The sequence below is a fragment of the Sus scrofa genome, chromosome 2 (assembly GCF_000003025.6).
Source record: "Sus scrofa isolate TJ Tabasco breed Duroc chromosome 2, Sscrofa11.1, whole genome shotgun sequence".
Taxonomy (NCBI): Eukaryota; Metazoa; Chordata; class Mammalia; order Artiodactyla; family Suidae; genus Sus; species Sus scrofa.
The window spans coordinates 11,826,816-11,844,008 of NC_010444.4; the positions used below are offsets into that span (position 1 = coordinate 11,826,816).

General features: G+C 42.9%; 1 protein-coding gene across 4 annotated transcripts in view; it reads left to right on the top strand.

The window, feature by feature from the left end:
• Positions 1–17,193, top strand: part of PATL1 (PAT1 homolog 1, processing body mRNA decay factor) — a 30,884-nt gene continuing 13,691 nt past the window's right edge. The window contains exons 1-10 of one of the 4 annotated variants that reach the window (XM_021082992.1): positions 1–1,200; positions 3,133–3,244; positions 8,171–8,388; positions 8,677–8,757; positions 9,303–9,497; positions 10,429–10,530; positions 10,978–11,067; positions 11,547–11,767; positions 13,002–13,091; positions 15,954–16,134. In XM_021082992.1, the coding sequence (XP_020938651.1) occupies positions 1,186–1,200; positions 3,133–3,244; positions 8,171–8,388; positions 8,677–8,757; positions 9,303–9,497; positions 10,429–10,530; positions 10,978–11,067; positions 11,547–11,767; positions 13,002–13,091; positions 15,954–16,134 (1,305 nt within the window). In that variant the 5' untranslated portion in view covers positions 1–1,185. Of the gene's footprint in view, positions 1,201–1,276; positions 3,056–3,132; positions 3,245–8,170; positions 8,389–8,676; positions 8,758–9,302; positions 9,498–10,428; positions 10,531–10,977; positions 11,068–11,546; positions 11,768–13,001; positions 13,092–15,953; positions 16,135–17,193 lie in introns of those variants that run through there. The other 3 variants (XM_021082994.1, XM_021082993.1, XM_021082991.1) reach the window with 3 other exon arrangements.

Sequence of the window (17,193 nt, forward strand, 5' to 3'; positions counted from 1 at the left end):
AATCTGACGGCCCAGTGGCAAAGCACTGATTCCCACCCAGAACTTCTATTTCCAAATCCAAGTTTCCACTACTCAGGCTCTGATTAATCCGGTCATACCACCACGTAAGGAATTTACTCTATGCCACTCCCAGGCGAGGCTGCACTTTAAGACACCGGAGAAAGGAGTTGCGAAACTGCACAAGAATTCGTGGTGCAAGGACTAAATTTCGTAGCCAAGTTTAGTCTTCAAGGGGAAAGAGTGAGTTCGGCTAGCGGAGATAACAGTTCTCCAAAGAGACTTCTGAAAACAGGCTGCCAAGGCACCTGGACAAATGCTTTTCTGGTCCTGATCCTCTAAGGAGGTGGTGTCACCCTACGGCGCACTCAGCCTCGATGACCTTGCTGCCCACGGCTGTGCTGCCTTTTTTGGCTCCCTCACTCCACACGCTTGATGTGCCTGAGCCCTAAAAATACCTCCCTGGTTGAACCTCCCTAATAAGCCTTCGGTTTAAAGAAAAGAGGAAAAAAAAGCCTTCATCTCTGAGACACATAAATCACAGCCCTGACCTGCTGTTGACTCAGCGGGTGACGTGCCGCTGAAAGTGGCGACGAACTCAGCCCCTTTCGATGACCTGAACTTTAACTTTTTTCCCCTCCACTCGGTGCCTATCGTATGTCGTGAAGACCGCCAAGCAACCCGAAGACGGTGTTGGACGCTGGAAAAAGTGCCCAGGAATGTCCATTTCTCCCAGCCTAAGCTAAGCCTGGGACTCTCCAAAGCCATATCCTGTGACAATCACAAGGCTTTTCTCCGCCCCGTCGGTGACGGAAAACTCGTGACTCGAACCTCAGCGTCGGGCGGGCGCAGAGAAGCCGGGGGCGGAGCTACAGGTTCGGATCGCGAGGAAGCCCCCGACGGGTGGCGCGTGCGCAGTCTCTCGCCACGGGACCTCCTTCCCGCCGCCGAGACTAGGAAGCGGGACGCCAAATCTGTCCCCGCGCAGCCGCCGCCGCCGGGCGCGGAGCGGGGCGGCCGCCCTCCCCGAGGCGCGCCTGCGCACGTTCCCACGCACGCTCCGGCGTACGGCGGCGGCCAGGGGTCGCGAGCCGGTGGAGGACCCGCGCGCGGAGGAGCCCGGAGAGTCAGCGCTTCTTCCCTCCCTCCCCCATTCCCCTCCCCGCTCCCTCCCCCCCCTCCCCAAGAATGTTCCGCTACGAGGTGAGCTGTTGCGACCGGAAGTGACCCCTCCCTCCCGCCGGCACGCGCCCCCCTCTCTGTTTCTCTCACGCTCAGCGCGTCGGTCCGCGCCCCTCGGGGGGAAAAGGGGGGGCGGAGGGGCCGGCAGGACCGAGCAGAGTGTGTGGGCTCTGGGGTCGCGGGTTTAGTCCAAGGGCTGTGAGCTGGCTTCGTGGGGGCGGGACTGTCCTATCAGTTGCTACTGAGGAGAGTTGACCTCTGTTTGGGGGTGGGGAGGGCCCGTTAAGTGCGGTAACCAACCACCCCCCACCCCACCGTACCCCCGGTGGGGCTCGGCATTGAGAGCCTTGCACCCACCCGGTGGCACTTAAGGCTTAAGGAAGAGCCACAGGGTAAAGCCCAGGGACGCATTTCCCGCCTAAGACCCAGAACTATCATCTCGCATTAATTACACATAGCCCCTTACTCGCAGGCAACCGTCAGGTCACCCGGGCCTGCACTTGCCCTTTGACTGGGGCGGAAGACTGTTTACTGATGAGAGCTCCGAGTGGGGAAGGGGCGTGTCCAGCAGAAGTTTTTTCTGGGCGAATGGAGGGAAACTGGGGGTTCGTGATGGTCCCTGGAATACAGCAACAGAGTTATGACGCTACCACTGAGTCTCTGTATGACCTTTAGCGACTGCTAATCACTAGACAGAGTTTCTGGATTTGTAGAAAGGGTGGGTCTAGACGATCCCTTTCCAACCTAAAAAGCAGTGATTCGGTGAAGTAGATCTTTGTGATTTGGGAATGCTTCTGGAAGTTGCCTCTGATGTGGATGCAGTTGCACATGCTTGCTTTGTCTAAGTTTGGAAGGACCTAAGATGGCCCTTTGGCCTAACGTTTCTTTTGGGAACAGCCTAGCTGAGAAATAGCCGGCAAGGTGTTATCACAAATGTGCCTGCCAGAGAGTGTGGAATTCTGATTCTGAGTATTTGAAAATTGGGGCTGTGTATTCTTGCTATTTGATGGGAATGGCTCGAGATCAAACTGACTATATGTAAACATGGAGAGACATGCTGAGATGTGGTGGGGCAAAGTTCCCCAAAGAAAAGAAAACTTGGAAAAATAAATGAAATGGGGGGGGGAGTGTTTAAAGTAGAACATACCCAAGTGATATCTAGCATTGTTTAACAATACACAATGTTTGCTTCAATCTTTTTCTCCTTTGATCCTCACTACTTGCTGAGGCAGGTGGTGGTGTCCTTGTATTACCACCTAAGAGATTGTGGCTTAGAGCCTTAATACAGGCTGAGACACAGTAGGTGCTCAGGAGGTATTGAATGAATTCATCAGAACGGCTGTGATTTGCCCAAGTTGATATCACTTGTCAGAGTTGAGACAGAACTTAAACTTGCCACATCCCGGCCTTTCAAGAGTTTACTTAATTGTGATTGAAATCTTAGCTTTCTGTTTTATCACCAGTTTTGGGCCTGTAGAAAGAAGGAAGAGGAAAAATGATGAGAAAGCTTCAAAAGGGAATAATAAAAGGGTTGAAAAGATGACATGAATATGGGGAAGATAAGAATTTCATTGAAAAATAGATGTAAAACTCTAGCAAAATGTAAAGTGTTTGCTTTCATTTGTCATTATTGTAACCAGTGATGGAAAGGAAGTTACAGGCCTAATTTCTTGGTTGCATGAGGAAATGCTATTATTAGATTCTTGCTGAAAAGAGAAATGGAAATTTGGGGGAAGAGGTTAAATGAAATAAGGAATAGGAAAGAGAAGCTGAAAGAAACGATTTGCAAATCTTCCAATGTCGGGAAAATTGGGGGATGGAAAAAAATGCCATCTGTACAAAAAGTCATAATGAAGCTATTGTGTTGATTGGGAAGGTAAGAACATTTTTAGAACATTTTTTAAGTGAGGTTGTGAACTTCACGAATTATCAGTCTCTCTCTCTCTCTTAAAGTCTTTGGAGGATTGTCCTCTGGATGAAGATGAAGATGCGTTTCAGGGGCTGGGAGAGGAAGATGAAGAGATTGATCAATTCAATGATGATACATTTGGGTCAGGTGCAGTTGGTAAGCGATATTAAGTACTTTTGTCTTCCTCTGGTCTCTTTTTGCCTCACTTAGAAAATCTGGTGTTTTCTAAGCCTTGTCTTTTCCAGCTTTATGATCTATCGTTCTAAGTTGACACTATAAGAAATTCAAATGGTTAGACAAGTGGACATTTTATAAAGGCTTAAAATAATCCTAGAAGAAGGACTTTTTTTTTTTTTTTGGTCTTTTTAGGACCGCACCTGTGGCACATGGAGGTTCCCAGGCTAGAGGTCGAATTGGAGCTATAGCTGCCAGCCTACGCTACAACCATGGCAACACAGGAACCAAGCCACGTCTGTGACCCACACCACAGCTCATGGCAACACTGGATAGAGAAGGAAGTTTTTTGTTTTTTTTGTTTTTTTTCATGAAACACGTAACTTAAGGAAAACTAGTGCATTAGGAGAAAACTAAGATTCATATATGTATGTTTGAAAATTTTTATATGGCCTGACCCTGCTTTTGTCCTATAGTAAGTATATTTAATTACATATTTTATTCCAGGAATTTGGTAGTAAGAGGTCTTTGTAAGTTAGAAAGGTGTTGTGCAAAAATGAAATTTTCTGGAGTTCCCATCGTGGCGCAGTGGTTAACGAATCCGACTAGGAACCATGAGGTTGCAGGTTCGGTCCCTGCCCTTGCTCAGTGGGTTAACGATCCGGCGTTGCCGTGAGCTGTGGTGTAGGTTGCAGACGCGGCTCGGATCCCAAGTTGCTGTGGCTCTGGCGTAGGCCAGTGGCTACAGCTCCGATTCAACCCCTAGCATGGGAATCTCCATATGCCTCGGGAGCAGCCCAAGAAATAGCAACAACAAAAGACAAAAAAAAAAAAAAAAAATGAAATTTTCTCAGCCCTGGGTATAGATAAATATTCTAGGAGTTGGAAAAGATCAAAAAACTAAAAAACCAAAGTCAGCTAGAGGCCACAGGCTTATAATTACTGAAATGGGAGATTCAGGGAGCAAGCTTGTATGATAAAGTTTGAGAATTAGAGACCCTAGAGCAAGTATGCTAATAAGTTAAAATTAAATTGTACTTTGGAAAGAAGATAAGAATCAATGCAGATATCTCCGCTTTGACTAATGGTGTTGAAAAGCAGCAACGACTTCATTTATGTTGGGATGTGTGAATGTGGGATTTCTTTGCACTTCTATCTAAGCAACAGATATTCAAAGTTAAGTAATAAGAAGAGGAAATTTATCAGTCGTGGGTAATCCTAAAATGTTGAATATCCAAAACAAATAAAGGGTCTTAAAAATGTTTTGGTTACTGGTTTTTCAGTGAAATAAACAGCTTAAATTTATTAAAGCTTAGAATGAGTTGAGTGAACTGGCGAAAATGAAAAAGTATACTCTCTTCAATCAGGGTTTACAAAATTCACTGGAGAACTAAAACTGCTGCTATTGGGAGCAGCTAGAGAAGCCTTTAAGTTAGAAAGCTGGGCTCTGTGGAAGAGGGCACCGAAGACCTTTTGGATTTCAGCCATAGTTTGGGGATGAGATCGTCCAAGAAGACGACGTGATCTAAGATGCTGTTCTCTCTCCATGGAGATCACAGCGAAGGGGGCGGATGGAGACTAGAATTACAAAAGCAGGGAACTGATGTGAATTGCAAATTGTACATGAAACTTTAGTAAAAACCTATAGAATACAATAGAAGCTATGGACAGTGTGTGCTTATATCTGGAACTTTTTCTCTTAAAATATTGAACTTAATGTTACCATTTTTTAGCAAATTCGCTTATATTAAAATGAAATACATTATGAAGTTCCCTTGTGGTGCAGCAGGTTAAGGATCTGGTGGTGTCACTGCAGCTATTTGGGTTGCTGCTGTGGTACAGGTTCAATCCCTGGCCTGGGAACTTCTGCATACCACAGATGTGGCCAAAAAAAAAAGAATGAAGATATACTGTTAGCATAGTAAATGTCCTCTCTTTTGAACATGGATAGGAGAGGAATAGTTTCACCTTCTCACTGATTTCTAGGGTGTTGTGGACAGTCTCTTGTTACTGTTGTTTTTCTGAGTTTATATTTCTCGCAGGATAGGGAAAGTACTGCCTTAAAAGAATTTTAAAGTGTGCAAAACAATATTTTATATGATGGAAGAGAGAAGTACACACATTGAAAAAGCCCTTAGGGTTACACAGGAAAAGAACAGATGGTAAAAAGTAAAGGCAGTGAAGTAGCATATGATTAGCCCATTTTGCACCCTGAGGCACAAGGATGATTAAGGTCTTCTTGGTCAACAAAGTTTATAATGGCAAAAAGAATTCCACATGTGAGCCCTTACCTTTGAGAGTATAATATACTTGAATTGTAAAGTTAAACTCTTGTTTCTCGTAACATCTTAATATAAATAATATACAGCTTTATAAAAAGAAAATTCTAAAAATTCCTTTCTTAGCGACCTGTGATTTGTTTAATATACCTCTACAGGTGGATATAGAGCTGGTATAGAGAATTTAAACCGGGAAGTAAAATGTCAGACCTATGACATACATTTTGGCCTGATGGTTTTTTTTAACTCAAGGAGTGTCTTGAATAATACCTGTTGGTGCGGTAGTTATTTTAAGTCTCTGGCTACGGATGCTCTGATGTCACCTTTCCTTAAGAAACCAGTCACTGTCTTCTGTGTGGAAAAATGTTTGTATCATCTTTGAGCAATAAATGGGCCACAGTATTCTCAACTGATTCTCTAAAAATAAAAGCTTACACTTACAAGGTGCTTATTCTATGCTAAGGACCATTCTAAATGTTTTACATATATCATTAATCCTTACAGTAGCCTTGTGAGTTAGATACTATTATTATCCTCATTTTAGCAAACGAAGGAAGGTGCCAAAGAGGTTAAGTAACCATAAATACAGTCACTGTAGACCACCAGTTATTTTAAACAGTCTTTGTGGAGTCTTTAGGACTCTCCTGCCTCCACATGGAAGGGCTGCAGCTGTCAAGCACCCAAGTCCTAAGTACTAGACCACAGGGGAGCTCCCTCTACTTCCTTTTTATTGATAGCTGCTAAAATCTTTAGGGACTGAGATTGCGCTAAAATTAAATCACCTCTACTTCCTTTCCATTTTGTTTTTATTTAAAAATATCCCTTAGACAGACTTGAGGGAACTACCACAAGTTTAAGTTTATAAAAGCAACCAGGAATTCAGTAACCCACATCAGGGTATAGGTTAATTGGCTGAAGGAAAACAGGCATCTCTTTCCCTTCATTTCTCTTATTTTTTTCCCTGCCCGTTATCATTTTGACCAGGGTGGAGCAGGGTCAGGCACTAGCATATCCTCTTTCTCCTTTCTTTAAATGAGGTCTATGGAGAAATTGTATGGGGAGAATGTCATTAAGGAGACTTTCAGAATTCTTTGTTTCTATGTTGGTTATAAAGGGAATTTTATGTTCTTTCTGTGTTCGATTTTGTAGGACATAGAAAGCAAAACTAAAATAATAAAATTACATGGGTTTTGGTGCATGTTTAGAACAGGTAAAGGTAGGATTAAAGTGAAAAGATTATTTAGGGAAAGCTTCAGTGAGGAGGGAAAGGTATCTGTATTTGAATGCTGACAGGAGCAAAATAGTAGAGCTTTTATGATGGAGGCAGAATGGAATGGCGATTGGTAAGGATGAGAGCCCTGGAATGAGAGAAGTGATGGGATAAAAGTCTGGTTCTAGGGAGTTCCCATGGTGACTCAGTGGTATGGGACCTGAGTAATATCCATAAGTATGCGGGTTCTATCCCTGCCTCTCTCAGTGACTTAAAGGATCCAGCGTTGCCGTGAGCTGTGGTATAGGTCGCAGACGTGGCTCGGATCCCAAGTTGCTGTGGCTGTAGTGTAGGCTGGCAGCTGCAGCACCGATGTGACCCCTAGCAAAAAAAAAAAGGTCTAGTTCTAGGGAGGCTGAAAGAATTTTGAAGACTTTCATCTATGCTCCGGCTAGACTCAAAAATACTACTGTGTCAGCATAAAACCAAGAAAACAAGCTAGTGTCAGTGCCGCAGACTATATGGTATGTGTAAAAATAGAGACAGTTCAGATGAAGAGGAACTGACTCTGGTCCAAGTCACCCTCGCCTTTTCCCCAGCACACTTGTAGTAGCCTCCTAACCGGCCTCCCTGCTCCAACAGTGCTGCACCCTTCCTCCCAAATCTGTTTTCAACACAGCAGCCACAGTGATTCTTTCAAAAAGTCAAGCCACATCCAAACTTCCAGTGGCCCCCGTTTCACAGTGGCTCTAGAGGTCCTGAAGGAGCTCCCTGCCTTTGACCTCATTTTTCTTCTACTCTCCACCCTTGTTCATTCCAGTCAAAAACAGTCCTTGCCACTTCTCAGAATTGTCAGTCTCTCATCCTAAGGTCTTTTTACTGACTGAGACACTCTTCTCCTAGATATCCACATGGCTATCTTATACTTCAATCTTTGCTCAGATATCACCTTCTCAAAGAGACAACCTCTGACCATCCTGTTTAAAGTTTTCAGTCTGCCTCTCTTCTCCCATATTCTTGCAGCGTGTCATCTTCTAATATATATATAGTTCTCCTGTGGCACAGCAGGTTGAAGATCCGGCATTGTCACTGCTGTGGCATAGATTCAGTCCCTGGCCCAGGACCTCCCCCATGCCCCAGACACAGCCAAAACAAAAAAACTATATTGACAGAGTATCTAAATTATTTATTCAGTATTTTATTATCTATTATCTGTCTCTGCTTCAAGGAGAGCTGCAGGAGGGCAGGGATCCTCGTCTATTGTGTACACTGATGTATCCCATGCAGTTAGACGATGCTTGTCACATAATAGAACTTTCCACCTACCTTCTGGAGTTGGAATTGTTCGTTGGGTTAACAGAAGAATTTTATGAAGCTTCTTCATTTCAGTATGAACGGTTTATTATGGTTTCCTTATAGATGATGACTGGCAGGAAGCACATGAGCGCCTGGCTGAATTGGAAGAGAAGCTACCAGCAGCAGTTAATGAGCAAACAGGCAATGGAGAAAGAGATGAGATGGACTTGTTGGGTGACCATGAGGAGAATCTGGCAGAGAGGCTCAGTAAGATGGTGATTGAAAATGAACTGGAAGATCCAGCTATCATGAGGGCAGTACAGACCAGGCCAGTGTTGCAAGTAAGTCACTGTGATCTGAGAGCTGTAGCAGACCAGTAATTAAAGCAAAGTATTGGGCTTTGCTGTTCTATTTCATTTACTATACAGAGAAAATTACATTGGTAATATAATTCCTGATGATAGCAACTCTAGAGATGAAATGGGGAAATAAGGTATGTTCTGAAACACTATAGTTTCTTATTCTCAAGCAGTTGAGGCTCTGGAGCTTTGTTCACCAAAAGCAGGTAAGTTGCCCAGAGAGCCCACACTATTCCAGACATTGTGTGTTGTGTTTTTCTTTTTTCTTAGCCTCAACCAGGAAGTCTCAATTCCAGCATCTGGGATGGATCTGAAGTTCTGAGGCGAATCCGAGGACCACTGCTTGGTCAGGTATTAAATATTTCCTCTCTTTGTAAAATTCCTGGTATCTAAGTGTGGGTACCTGTCAGTATCCTTTCCTTACTGGGCCCATGTGCAGATGTATATATCCTTTGCCAGTCTTAGGCTGTTACTTCATCCAGCACCCACATGTACCTGTTGGTTGTACCCTCCCTCAGAATCCATGGTACTGCTCACATGACTTTTGAAATGGTTAAAAAGGAGCTATTGTACCTCAAATGTGATAGCTTATGATTTAAATTACTTTACGTGATTTTTAGGTAGAACTATAGGGACAGAGAACAGATCCGTGTTTGCCAGTGGCGGGGATCATGGGAGAGGTTGACTGCAAAGGAAGTTTGGGAAGTGATAAAGCTTCTGTATCTTGATTTTGGTGGTAGATTCATGACTTTGTGCATTTAGAGACTAAAATTCGCTGGGTGTGAGATAAAACTAAATAAAAATTTAAAAAACAATTCTCAAGACATTTGACATCTGTAAAGGCTATTAAAGCATTTTCAGCTAGCTAATTTTTTTAACACTACTTCCTCAATTAGGAAATGCCTACAGTGTCTGTATTAGAGTATGCCTTGCCTCAGAGGCCCCCACAGGGCCCAGAAGATGATCGGGACGTTTCTGAGCGTGCATTACCAAGGAGGTCAACTTCGCCTATCATTGGGAGTCCTCCTGTTAGAGCTGTCCCCATAGGCACCCCACCTAAGCAGATGGCTGTACCCAGCTTCAACCAACAGGTACCTCTCATTCACAGGCACTCAGCCCAGGATATTGGGAATCTGGGCAAAATTATTTGGGAGAGTGGTTCTGCTGGGAGGAGGGCAGAGGTTTGGGGTAGGCATTAGATTAGAAAGAAAAATAGCCAATTAGAGAAGTTAGTACAAGTAAGAGACACATTCCCCAATGCCCATTTGCTGGTGCTGCTCCTGTTGCTGCTGCCTTTTAATTGGGGGAGAAAAGGGGTAGTTAACCACATTTAGTGTAAATAGCCTTTTAAGTGTTTTGCTGGCTGCCCAAAACGTTTACAGAGAGGTAACTGAAAGCTGGGGGGAGTGGGAACACACAGCACTGTCCACATCCCTTTTTACCTTTAAGATATCCCTGCTTTCCCTAGAGCCTGTGCAGTCCTGTTCCATAGACTTTCCTCCACCTGAAACCAGCAGCTGAAAAGGAAGGCCAATTTGGAAGGTATGGGGGGAGGGTGGTACTGGTATGGCCCAGTTAGGCTCAATTCCCTATGAAATGGTGGAGTCACGATGTACACGAAAGAGCTGAGCATGGCGGCCATATCACAGGGGCTTCAGAATAGGACTTAGTTAATCCTCCAGCTTTCTTATCATTCCATCTCCCTCACTGCTGCAAAATATATCCTCTTGGAGAGAATTCGAAAGTCAGAATATCTGCTGGTACCTCCCTCAGCTAGCATGGAAGGGTGGGGATAACTGGAGAATTAGCTAAATCTTCCTCAGTTAAAGGTGGCACGTTGCTTGATATTTGTGAGAGGAAGTAACCAAAGGTCCTGTATGTGAACCACAGCCACAGCAGTTTGCTTGGAAGTAGGGCTTTGCATTGAGTTCTGTGTCTCTATCAGTACTTGAGGGGAGGGAGTGTAGGTAGAAAAAAAACTGACCTCATTGAGTGTAGCTGTATATATGTTTGTCCCAATAGATTCTGTGTCCGAAGCCTGTCCATGTTCGGCCCCCAATACCACCACGTTATCCTGCTCCCTATGGCGAGAGGATGTCTCCAAACCAGCTCTGCAGTGTCCCGGTATGTCGCTTTACAACCTAACGAAAACATGCGGTGCATATTTTCTGACCACTGCCTGGTGTGTAGACATCTCCTAAATTACATGTGTTTTTTTATAATCTCCATACTTGGCTTCTGGATGTCACAATCCCCAGGTCAGAAGACAGTTCCTCATGTTCAGCTATTTCTTTCTTCAACGCTTTATCTTTAAAAATCTAAACTTGACATGATAGGCTGGTTTCCTGCTATTACAGTCCCTCATTACACTGCTTTTTCATGTTAAATGATCATAATGCTTCACAACTTCTCACATTACTCTCTATGTTCCTTCAGTGCACACCTCAACTCTAGCACAGCTCAGCTCTACGGTTTGGGAGTTTTTCTGTCCAAGTTTATTCTGCATTTCTGTTGAATATATATTTATTTATCTGTTTTCACAGTATGAATAGAATTTTTTCTTTTTTTCAGAATTCTTCCCTACTGGGTCACCCTTTCCCTCCTAGTGTTCCTCCTGTTCTTAGCCCTCTCCAGAGAGCACAGCTTCTTGGAGGAGCACAGGTAAGCCTAGGATTAGCTCAAGCCGTAAAGATCTTACTTACTTTCCTGCATTTCACTAGCTGACATCCCCCCCTTTTGCTGTTAATCAGTCACTACTGCCTCTTATTTTTTCCTTTTTTCCCCCCCTTTTTTCTTTTTGTGGGCTGCACCTGTGGCATATGGAGGCTCCCAGGCTGGGGGCCAATCAGAGAGCTTCAGCTGCCGGCCTGTGCCAGAGCCACAGCAACTCAGGATCCGAGCCACCTCTGTGACCTACCCATAGCTCACAGCAACGCCGGATCCTTAACCCTCTGAACGAGGCCAGGGATTGAACCCGAAACCTTATGGATGCTAGTTGGATTCATCTCCTCTGCACCATGCACAAACTCCTGTTTTTTTTCCTTTCTTTCTCAAAGTTGTTGATGGAAGCAGTATTCACTCTTCTGTCAGTAAAACAAAGGGACTTGCTGATTAACTAAATCAACTGTCCCTCTCTGTAGCTACAGCCTGGACGGATGTCTCCCAGCCAGTTTGCACGGGTCCCTGGATTTGTTGGCAGTCCACTTGCTGCCATGAATCCCAAGTTGCTGCAAGGGCGAGTTGGGCAGATGCTTCCCCCAGCACCAGGCTTCCGTGCCTTCTTTAGTGCTCCACCCCCCGCTACACCACCTCCTCCTCAGCAGCACCCCCCTGGCCCAGGACCTCACCTGCAAAACCTAAGGTATACAAAAGAAATGCTGTTGCTTATCATTGTCAGCTAAGGCTCTTGCTTATTAAATATTCAGTGATAGAATGTAGAAGTCTCTTGATTTTCAAATGATACATTTTGAGATGTTATTTGATCCTCAAGTTGCCAAACAGGGAAATATTTGACAGCCTCCAGGCTTTCTTAGAAATCACATTTCCCTTGAGTCACATGCTTCCTGTGTATATTTGCACATTACTAGTTAACCACCCTTTTTATTTCTTCTGAAGTATCTTAAGTCTCACTTGCCCATTTTACAAAAACACTTACATAAGGCTTATCACCTAACAAGTATTATCTTGTACTAAGGAAGAGCAATAAGGATGCTGAGTTGTCAGCTAATCTCAGTGCTAGTTAGTTGCTTGCTTCCACTGTGATTTTATAACAAGAGGGGTTTAAGTTTCTGCTTCAATGGAATTGCATTTTGTTACATACCATGTTTTATCAGGGTTCTCCAGAGAAGCAGAACCACTAGGATATAGATAAATAATTTTTTAAAAAAAGAAATTAAAGGATTGGCTTAAAGGATTGATTGTATGGTTATCAAGTCTAGAATTCGCAGTGCAGGCCCGCAGACTGGACATTCTGTTATGAGCTGAAGTTGCAGTCTTGAGTCTGAATTTGTTGGCCAGGTGGGCAGGCTGGAAACTCAGGACTTCTATGTCCCATTCTTAAGGCAAAATTCCTTCTCTGGGAAACCTCTTTTTCTCCTAAGGCCTTCAACTGATTGGGCAGGCCTACCCACATTATCGCAGGTCGTCTCTTTTTTTTCTTAAAGTCAACTAAATTGTAAATGTTAATTGCATCTATAAAACACCTTTACTACAATATCTAGATGCTTGGTTTCCAAACAACTGGGTAGCTTAGCCAAGTTGCTAAAAAATTAATCATCACACATCTTTTCAATGTTATTCCAAATGGTTGAAACTAAGTAAATTAGATATATTTAGAAACTTCTCTTTAACAGCAGCAAAAAGAAAAAGAATTAAACTGCTTTACTGGTGATACACTCAAATTTTGTGATTGTCCTCTTAGGAATTGAGAATTTCCTTTTGTGGGAAACAAAAATACTGCTGTGTCGTCCTTCTGAAAGATCCCCTTAGAATATTCTTTGACATTCCCTTGGGTAAACCGTATAACATAGCCACATTCTTTAAAACTTCAGGTCACCAGGATGACAGAACTGAACATCTTTTTCCTTTTTTCTTAGATCTCAGGCCCCAATGTTTAGACCAGACACAACTCACCTTCATCCACAGCACCGTCGACTCTTACATCAGAGGCAGCAACAGAATAGAAAGTAAGTACTTACCCTACTCCTTCCGTTGCACTTTCTTTTTTTTTTTTTAGCTGTGCCCATGGCATATGAAAACACCCAGGCCAGGATCAACCCATGCACCACAGCAGGGACAATGCCGAATCCTTAACATGCTGTGTCATGTGGGAACTCCAGTGGTTTCTTAATTTAGCTTTTAGCTTTGATGGATTTAGTTTACTTTTTAAGTAAATTGATTAGTGTTGAGCTAGTTAATTGATCAAATCAGATCATGCATGCTGTCGTTTTTAAGTTTTTGATGAACAAGCTTTCAACCATGAGAGCTTATCAATTCATATCCAAGTTACTATAATTCTAACATATAGTTTATATCTGATTTGGGGGGGGTCAACATTTTATACTCACTCCCTACCAAGTTCTTACCATACTTTTAACTACCTTTTTTTTACCATCTCAGTTCTGAGATAATCTTGAAGTATAGTCTCTAGCATTACATTTAGGTCTTAGGTAAAGCCAGTAGGCGCTCTTTATTTCAACAAATTAAAATCTTAATAATTAGAATTATTTAATCCTTATTCAAGTATTATTGTATGTGTGGCCCCAGCTGTGTACCAGCTGGGTGTGGTTGGTTTGGAGGACTGAAAGAAGAACAAGACATGTCAAACCCCTGCCTTCATGGAGTCTATATATATATATATATATATATATATATTATATTTTTTTTTTTTTTTTTTTTTTTTTTTTTTTTCTTTTTGCCTTTTCTAGGGTCACTCTCACGGCATATGGAGGTTCCCAGGCTAGGGGTCTAATTGGAACTGTCGCCACAGGCCTACACCAGAGCCACAGCAGCTTGGGATCTGAGCCATGTCTGCGACCTACACCACAGCTCACGGCAACGCCGGATCCTTAACCCACTGAGCAAGCCAGGGATCGACCTGAAACCTCATGGTTCCTAGTCGAATTCGTTAACCACTGAGCCATGACGGGAACTCATATTCTATCATTCTTATATGTAAAATAAGAGAATTAAACATTACTTTGAGGTTTTTTTCAGCCTTCCATTTTTATGGTTCTACGTGTGTACTTTTTTCTTTCGAAAACGTTTCAGAATATTTTTTGCAGGGGAAAAGAAAAATCAGTGTTGGTTCTTAAAAAGTACAAACCATAAGGGAAAGGAATAGTATAGTACATTTGACTGTTAAAATATGAAGTTTCCAGTGCCTGCAGTTAACAATAATGGCATTGTGCACTTCAGAATTTAAGAGACTAGATCTCATGCTATGTTCTTACCACTAAAAAAAAAAAAAAGGGACATAAGGAGTAGGTGTTGAGATACAACTGTTGCTTTGTTTATGGTGATGGTGTTATAAGAATTTATATATGTACGAACTTAATATTTGTACACACTATATGCAGTTCTTTGTATGTCAGTTACACTAAATAAAGCTCTTAAAATATCAAATTTTTGATAAAGTTGTAAAGATACATTCAACTTCTCTATGAAAAAAGACTTCAAACACAAACATGCAGTTTTCAATAGAGGAACCCTACATGGCTCATAAAAATGAAAAGATTTTCAGGCTCGCTTGTAGTAGGAGGCCTACAGATGGACATTAGATAACCATTTTACATCATGAGACAGAAGCGGAAGCATCTCAACACTCATTAATTGGCAGGAGTGGAGAGTGTAGCAATAAATAACAAGGTTGATAATATGGCTGTAGTTCATCCTAGCAGTTCTACTTTTCAGTATATACCTGAGTATATTGTCAACATGGTTAAATATGAAAAACATAATGTTGAGTAAGAAGCAAGGAGCAGAATTGTGTCTCTAGTACCATTTATATAAAATAGAATAATACTGTATAATATTTAAAAGTAGAGATACAATAAAAGCATAAAAACATTTTGGATGCATACCAAAATCAGGATAGTGGTTCCTATAAGAAGGAAGGGGAGCTGGAAACCAGGATCCAGCGTGGTATAGACGGGCCTTCAACGTAACACTGTACTGCTAATACTACTTTTTAAAAATCTGAAACAAATTTGATCAAGTAAAATTTTTTTATTAAGTCTAAATGGTGAGTAAATAGATGCTTTTAATAATAGTGTTTGCTGATCTTTTATATGTTTGAAGTCTGTCATGATTTTCAGTAAGGTTTTTTGTTTGTTCCTTTGTTTTGGCTTTTCAGGGCTGCACCCACGACATGAAAATTCCCAGGCTAGGGGTCGAATCAGAACTTCAGCTGCTGGCCCATGCCACAGCCACACCAGATTCTTAACCCACTGAGCAGGGCCAGGGATCAAACCCACAACTTCATAGATACTAGTCAGGTCCATTACTGCTGAGCCACAATGAGATCCAACACAAGATTCTTTAACCCACTCTGCCAGGCTAGGGATAGAACCCAGGCCTCCTCAGCAGCTGGAGCCATTACAGTCAGTTTTTTTTTTTTTTTTTTTTTTTTTTTGTCTTTTTGCTATTTTCTTTGGGCTGCTCCCGAGGCACATGGAGGTTCCCAGGCTAGGGGTTGAATCGGAGCTGTAGCCGCTAGCCTACACCAGAGCCACAGCAACGCGGGATCCAAGCCGTGTCTGCAGCCTACACCACAGCTCACAGCAACGCCGGATCGTTAACCCACTGAGCAAGGGCAGGGACTGAACCCGCAGCCTCATGGTTCCTAGTTGGATCCGTAAACCACTGCGCCACTACGGGAACTCCTACAGTCAGATTTTTAACCCACTGTACCATAGCAGGAATTTCTCTTTTCCACTTCTCTTTTAACAGAAGTAAGGGAAATCTTTTTTTTAACTGGCCTGGTTTGTGTTATAAGGCATAATTCATGTATCCACTTGGAGTGAATGTGGCATGTATTTCTTTTTCAGTCAGCATCGCAGTCTCAATGGTGCAGGAGATAGAGGAAGTCACCGGAGCAGTCATCAAGATCACCTCCGAAAGGATCCATATGCCAATCTCATGTTACAGCGAGAGAAGGATTGGGTCTCCAAAATCCAGATGATGCAGCTGCAAAGCACTGACCCCTACCTGGATGATTTTTATTACCAGGTAAATTCTCTTGCCAGTTTTGAGGATAACAGTTTAGTCTCTTGCGCTGGTGAAGGCACTCATTTTAATATTGATAGAATTAATATTGATAGGATTTTTTTTTTTTGAGGTAGTCTTCAAGTAGGTAAGAAGTGACTGAGCAAATTCTGTCCTCTTTTCAAACTGGAGACTCACACTATTCACTAAAATGTTTGCATACACCCCTTTTGCTTCTTCCATGTAGAGGCTCTCAGACCAGTATTTTCAGATCTCTTTGGCATCAGCAATCTGGTTCCTTCGATTAAGAATATTGACAGAAAAAAAAAAAAAAAAAAAAAAAAGGATTCCCGTCGTGGCGCAGTGGTTAACGAATCCGACTAGGAACCATGAGGTTGCGGGTTCGGTCCCTGCCCTTGCTCAGTGGGTTAACGATCCGGCGTTGCCGTGAGCTGTGGTGTAGGTTGCAGATGCGGCTCAGATCCCTCATTGCTGTGCCTCTGGCGTAGGCCGGTGGCTACAGCTCCGATTCGACCCCTAGCCTGGGAACCTCCATATGCCGTGGGAGCAGCCCAAGAAATAGCAACAACAACAACAACAACAAAAAGACAAAAAAAAAAGAATATTGACAGTCTGACTTTAAAGATATTTCCATTGATGATTATTTTGAAAGCTCAGATTTTTTATCTTTTGTCTTTTTTTTGTTGTTGTTGTTGTTGTTGTTATTGTTATTGTTGCTATTTCTTGGGCCGCTCCCGCGGCATATGGAGGTTCCCAGGCTAGGGGTTGAATCGGAGCTGTAGCCACCAGCCTACGCCAGAGCCACAGCAATGCAGGATCCGATCCACGTCTGCAACCTACACCACAGCTCACAGCAACACTGGATCCTTAACCCACCGAGCAAGGCCAGGAATCGAACCCGCAACCTCATGGTTCCTAGTCGGATTCATTAACCACTGAGCCATGACGGGAACTCCAGATTTTTTAATAAAGTAAATTCATTGCAATCTAACAAAAACAAAAGATCAGTACATTTATAGAGTACAAGGTGGTGGTGCTGCCACTAGTATAAATTAATTATTT